Genomic DNA, 6,800 nt, shown 5'->3' with positions numbered 1-6,800 from the left:
CCGATAGGGGAGTTGGGGCACCGCCCCCTGTCACACACAGAGCAGGGCGGATCAGGGGGTTGGGGCGCTGCCCTCTATCACCCACAGAGCAGGGCTGATCAGGGCATTGGGGCGCCGCCACTGTCACACTCAGGGCAGGGCTGATGGGGAGGTTATGGCTCTACCCTATCACACACAGAGCAGGGCCCATAGGGTGGGGGTTGGGGCGCCGCCCTCTATCACCAACAGAGCAGGGCCGATCAGGGGGTTGGGGCGCCGCCCCCTGTCACGAACAGAGCAGGGCGGATAGGGAGGTTGTGGCCCCGCCCCCTGTCACACACAGAGCCGCTGGGCGATCAGGGGGTTTGGGTGCTGTCCCCTGTCACACTGATCCCGGTTCCGGGAGGCCTCTCGGCTCCACTGATCCCGGTGCTGGGAGGCATATTACCCTTTTACTATATAGGATAGAGGCCTGGTGCATGGGTGGGGCTGGCTGGTTTGCCTTGAAGGGTGTCCTGGATCAGGGTGGGGGTCCCCTCTGGGGTGCCTGGCCAGCCTGGGTGAGGGGATGATGGCTGTTTGCAGCTGGTCACACACCCTTCAGGGTGGGGGTCCCCACTGGGGTGCCTGACCAGTCTGGGTGAGGGGCTGAGGGCTGTTTTCAGGCTGACGGGTTACTGAAGCTCCCAACCACTCCTTTTTTTCTTTTTTTCTTTTTTTTTATTCTGGGCCAGCTTTAGCTTTGAGGCTTGGCTCCAGCTCTTAGGCCTCCGCTGCTGAAAGCAGGTTTCTGGCCTTTGTTTACCTTCTGTATTTGAAACAATGTTGCGATCCTGCTGGCTGAAGCCCAGCGGACTAAAGCAGGTTTCTGGGGTTTTGTTTAGCTTCTATATTTGTAACATAGTTGCTTAGAGTTGCAGCTCAGAGGCCTGCAGCGGCAGGCAGGGAACGTTGGAGTCCTCTGTCATTGAAGCAAGCAAGCCTCATGTTCGCTTTAAGCTGCCTGGCTGCTGGCCGCCATCTTGGCTGGCAGTTAATTTGCATATTGCCCTGATTAGCCAATGGGAAAGGGTAGCGGTCGTACGCTAATTACCATGTTTCTCTTTTATTAGATAGGTTGTCCAGTTGGGACCTGTAAGGCTCAGTGTGCTCCCCAGACTTTTGTTGGTGATCTTATAGAGATTTTTCCATGCTCTTTGGAAAACTCTTATATCTCTAAATAGATCAAAGCTGCAGTAGAACTGGGCTGGGCCATACTTTAACCCTGTGTTCGGGAGGTAAGCAAAATGTGTGTGTAAGTCATGTTGCTTCCATTTACAATCTATGGCAACTTGGGAAAGTCATTTATCACACTTGAGCCTGATGTTATTTGCTTTTAAAATGGGAGAATAATATCTGCCTGTTTTGTTTTTTTCTGTGTGTGAGATTGAGAACACTTTGTAAATTATATAAAGTAACCTTATGGTTCTTTGCATATGATAGGCATTAAGTGGATGTAAAATGAAGATACAAAGATACCTACACAGCATCCTACTAGGGCTTAGAATGGAGCTGTTGACACAGTGTGAATTCAGTCAGCAGCCTGTAAGTGACGCTCAAGAAGTGCATTTTAATTGAGGGGACGTCATGTTCAAAGTCAGACCTTTAGTTTATTGGCCTGCTCAGTGGAGCAAGCAGGTGTTCTTGTTCTTGAAAGGTTCACTAGCCAGGCAGCCCCTCATCTCTCAGGAGCTACATATGGAGTGACTGTCCCTTGCCTCTCAGCTGTCCCTTTGCTGACTGCTTCCGCCATGAGGAGCTTAATCTTGGTCCTTGTGGTCCTTGTCTTGCTCTCCTATGTTCCACCAGGTAAAATGGAATCCCCTCCACGTGGGATTGTAAATAGTGAAGGGAAAGAGGATGTGAAGTTCTAGAAGGATGAGAAGAAAAGCAGGACTTGGATGAAAAAAGCAGGAGCAGAGAGGGATGTGAGCAGAGATGGGTGCTCTGGGCTGTTCCAGGGAACAGAGAGAAGATGCTAAGGACACAAAATAAGAGGTGGATCTCTTCAGAGGAGAAATGGGTTCTAGACTTTGGTCTGTGGAGTTTGTAAAGTTAGAGGGGGAAAGTTGGACTGATGGTATTGGCAGAAGTGGAGCAGTGCAAAAGCATGAGACCTTTAGAGGTCATGTAGAATTTTGGGGGCCGGGGCGGGTGGGGGGAGAGGCTGTTTCTTTAGGACTCTTAGAATTTGCTCTCCAAAGTCAATTACCCGCATGATTTCTCACCATCTTAGAAATGAAGGCAAATTTGATACTGAGTGGAATCAGCATACAGAGCTGGTTGTTCAAATGTACTTACAGCATAATGGGATCCTATGGAACATCAGTTAGAAGGGTCAGCATTTATGTTCTCTGGACAGAAGCCAGTCACTTGACAGTATGGAGAAGGGTCCATTTAAGTCACTAAAGTGGAGGTTCTCCAAAGCTGTTTTGCTCATGGTTTGCTGGGGTCTGCAGCTTTTACCCGTGGCCCTAAACCTGCATATTCAAAAGGTAGCACCAAGGGCCAAACGCGAAGTACTCCAAAGACAGGCACAGAGGAGGATGGCATTGAGATTGCTGCTGTTGCGCTGCTGTCTGGATGGCAGGACCTCTGGACACTTTGCATTGTGCCTCCCCTGGACTCCTTTATCCCCTGGGACTAAAGGGAAAATTTGTTTGCAAATGGCCTGTGGTCATAAGCAAATTGATTATCCTCACCCTACAAAGTCCATGGACCAGCTGGGTGGAGAGACTGATAAGGCTTAGCGCACAGAGTGGATAATTCAGTAGGGGACCTTCTTAAACTGCCTTCCTCCCCTTCCTCCCCTACTCCTCAGCTTGCAGAGGCACCCAGGTCTTAAGGTTAGGAAAAGTATGAGCAAAAGATTTAGATATGTGTTTTAGGTATTCAGACCACTTCACACTCATTATCCCTTGCGACATTTTCACGTACCCTGCGATTCAGCCAAGGCAGACAGTAAGGCACTTGACAAAAAGTCTCAGAGAATGTTATTGGGAATGCAGGGCCAGAACCACGGGTTTCCTTAACTCTGGGTCAGTGACCATTCCTTCTTCAAACGAACACTGTGACAATCTCAAACTGCCTGGTACTGTCTCAGACCCTGCATGCCTCCTGCATTAGGGCCTTTTGAAAACTCCTGGAAATACTTCTAGGTCACAATGATCTTTTTTTTAAAAATTATTTTATTGATTTTTAGAGAGGAAAGGAGAGAGAGAGAGAGAGAGAGAGAGAGAGAGAGAGAGAGAGAGAGAGAGAGAAGTTGTTTCATTTATTTATTCATTCATTGGTTGCTTCTTGTATGTGCCCGGACTGGGGATCAAACCTGAAACTTTGCTGTATCAGGACGATGCTCTAACCAACTGGCTACCGGGCCAGGGCCACAGTGGTCTTTCCATTGCAATTTGTCCCAAGCTGAATCTGCTGGGCTCTGTGACCTGCACATGTAAGTGGGGAGCATGGGAACTAAAGACTTGTGACAGGATCTCTGGAAAATAACTTCAAAGCAACTGAAAAAGCAGCATCCAGCTATAACATGACTGGGATGTTTTTTGTTTTTTGTTTAGTTTTATTGCTTAAAGTATTACAAAGGGTATTACATATGTTTCCTTTTCCCCCCCGCCCTTGACAATCCCCTGGCCTCCCCTACCCCCCAGTGTCTTATGTCCATTGGTTATGCTTATATGCATGCATAAAAATCCTTCGGTTGATCTCTTACCCCTCCCTTCTGCCCCCCTACCGTGAGAAAGTTCTAAAGTATAGCCTACAATCTAATTTATCCATGATACCACGACCCTACAGGACACTGTGCATTTATTTACCTTTGTTTCTGTTGGCAGTTAGAAGTGGAGTGAATGCATATGTAAGAAGCCTCTTTTCTTCATGCTGGCGAAGGAAAGGTTCTTGCAGAAAGACATGTCGCAAAAAAGAAGAATATCACATTTTTTGTGAGAGTCATTTTCTGTGTTGCATAAACTCAAAATTTTTACCTGTTATAGTTGGGAAATAGTTGTATCTGAGGTTCTCCCTGATTTCCTCTGGAGACCCACATCCTTCTCAGCTGCATCATCCCATTAAAACAATGCCTTAGCCTCTTCATGTTTCTGTGTCTTCATGTTTCTGAGTTTCTCTTTAAGGGCATTCATTGTGTCTCCTATGGAAATAATCTCTTAGTTAAATTCCCTGTCTTCAGTACTTTTCTTGTTGTTAATTTATTCCTTATTAAAATGTCCTAAAACCTTTTTTGAAGTTTACTAAACAATCAGAAAAGTGTACAAATCATCAGGGAACAAATTAATGAATTTCACAAATATAACACACCCATGGAACCTGCTGCACTCAGGTGAAGAAAGGAATATTCCTATATCCCAGTCAGAACCACAAAGGCCTGGATTCTAATACCGTAAATCCCTGGGACCTGTTTTAAAATTTTATATAAATGAATTGTACAGTAGGTACACTTTTGCATCTGGCTTCTTCTAATCTGCATTATTTTTATGACATTTATATTTTTGATGTACTAGTAATTGTAGTTTATTCATTCTCAATGTTGTATAGTATGATATTGGGGAATACATCACAATTTGTTTGAATATTCTAGTGTAGATGGCTGTCTGTGTAGTTTTCAGTTTTGGGCTCTTGTGAATAGTGCTACGATGAACAATTTTGTACATATTTTTTGAGGTTTCTATGCAAGCATTTCTGTGGGTATTTAGCCAGGTGTGACATTGATAGCCATAGGCCATGTGTATACTCAGTTTCAGTAGATATTGCCAAATTGTCTTCCATTGGTGGAACCAATTTGTATTCCCACCCATACTTTTTGAGAGTTCTTGTTGCTTACATCCTTTCCCACAATTAATATTTTCTGCTTCTTTTTTCCATCCTGGGGGTAGGGGACATATAGTGATGACCTATGGTGGTTTAATTTGCATTTCACTGATGACCAATAGAATTGAGCACCTTTTCATATGTTTATTGATTTATATATATTTTTCCATTGAATTGTCTAACTTTTCCCACTTGGGAACCTCTGAAGGGACACTCATTATTTGACATTGGCAATTATAAAGTAAAATTCATATTGAAAATACATAATTTTAAATATGGTGCATGCTGTAGTTTACAGCATACAGAGAAATTTGGTATCGTTTACCAGGCCATAAAGATTTTTCAATTCTTAACTATTGTTGCATTTCATCATCATAAGCAAGATAAATCATTCAAGTTAATAGCAACTCAGCCTCTTCTTTTTAAAACAGGTTTTAGGAGAAATTAAGCCAACGAAAGAGAAAGAATCAGTTAGCTACCGATGGGCAAATTCCTGGGAGGAGGCACTATCTCAGTCTGGAGCTGGCTGCTCTGCTGGCTGAAGCATCCATCCTGTGCAGATTACATCCTAACACTGAACTAGACTCCTTAGGCTCTTCTAGGAAAAGGAAAAGGTGGTCCTATACACAGCAAAGTCATGTTTCAGCATCATTAACGTGACTCCTGCTATCCTCTACATCCATCCTGAGTATGTCCTGCTCAGGTAGAGTACAGGTGGCTCTTTCCTACTACAGTCAATAAACAGGGTACTTTATTTTCTTCTGTTTTTAGTGTTTGCTGTTGTAGGCTCATTTGGCCTATAAGTGTTTGTGGAGTAGAGTAGATTAAAATAGGCTAGAGTTAATTTTTCTAACTTAATAGCCTTCTGTGATATATGAGTTTCATCAGGCCTCTGAATAGCAATCCTGTCTAATAATAGACAAAGATGGTAATTAACCATACCTCCGCTATGCTTCCCATTGGCTAATCAGGGCGATATGCAAATTAACTGCCAACAAAGATGGCAGCCGGCAGCCACGCAGCTGAAACGAACAGGGGCTTGCTTGCTCCAGTGATGGAGGAAGCCAAGGCTCCCCGCCTGCCACAGTTGGGCTCTGAGCTCCAGTCTAAGGAACAATGTTGCAATTATAGAAGCTAAACAACCCCCAGATACCTGCTTTCAGCCAGCTGGCCTTGGAGCTGGAGCCGCAACAAAGTTTTAATTACAGAAGGTAAATAAACCCCAGAATAAAAAAAGAAAAAAGATAAAAGAGACTGAGAGCTTCAGTTGCAGGCTTGGCCTGCCTGGAAACAGCCCTCAGCCCCTCATCCAGGCTGGCCAGGCACCCCAGTGGGGACCCCCACCCTAAGGGGGTGTGGGCAGCCTGAAAACAGCCCTCAGCCCCTCATCCAGGCTGGCCAGGCACCCCAGTGGGGACTCCCACTCTAAAGGCGGTGCGAGCAGCCTGAAAACAGCCATCAGCCCCTCACCCAGGCTGGCCAGGCACCCAAGTGGGACCCCCACCCTGATCTGGGACACCATTCAGGGCAAACCAGCCAGCCCCAACCTGTGCACCAGGCCTCTATCCTATATAGTAAAAGGGTAATATGCAAACTGACCCTAACAGCAGAAAGAATGAGAATGACCGGTCACTATGACACACACTGACCACCAGGGGGCAGACACTCAATGCAGGAGCTGCCCCTGGTGGTCAGTGTGCTCCCACATGGGGGAGCTCTGCTCAGCCACAATCCAGGCTGATGGCTGCCAGTACAGCAGTGGTGGTGGGAGCCTCTCCTGCCTCCTCAGCAGCGCTAAGGATGTCTGACTGCAGCTTAAGTCTGCTCCCCGCTGGCAAGTGGACATCCCCCGAGGGCTGCCAGGCTGCCAGAGGGATGTCTGATTGCCATCTTAGGCCCAATGCCCTGGGGAGCAGGCCTCAACCAGCAGGTGGTCATCCCCTGAGGGG

At 46.2% G+C, this 6,800-nt stretch overlaps 1 protein-coding gene across 1 annotated transcript; it reads left to right on the top strand.

Annotated features, from left to right (window-relative positions):
• Window positions 1-1,769: 1,769 nt before the first annotated feature.
• On the top strand, window positions 1,770-4,030 carry DEFB135 (defensin beta 135). Its single transcript, XM_036313038.1, has 2 exons — window positions 1,770-1,827; window positions 3,861-4,030. The coding sequence occupies exons 1-2, from the start codon at window positions 1,770-1,772 to the stop codon at window positions 4,028-4,030; spliced, it is 228 nt and encodes a 75-aa protein (XP_036168931.1).
• The last annotated feature ends 2,770 nt before the right edge of the window (window positions 4,031-6,800 follow it).

Source organism: Myotis myotis, unplaced genomic scaffold, assembly GCF_014108235.1.
Source record: "Myotis myotis isolate mMyoMyo1 unplaced genomic scaffold, mMyoMyo1.p scaffold_m19_p_6, whole genome shotgun sequence".
NCBI classification, from domain to species: domain Eukaryota; kingdom Metazoa; phylum Chordata; class Mammalia; order Chiroptera; family Vespertilionidae; genus Myotis; species Myotis myotis.
This window is presented reverse-complemented; position numbering and strand designations above follow the sequence as displayed.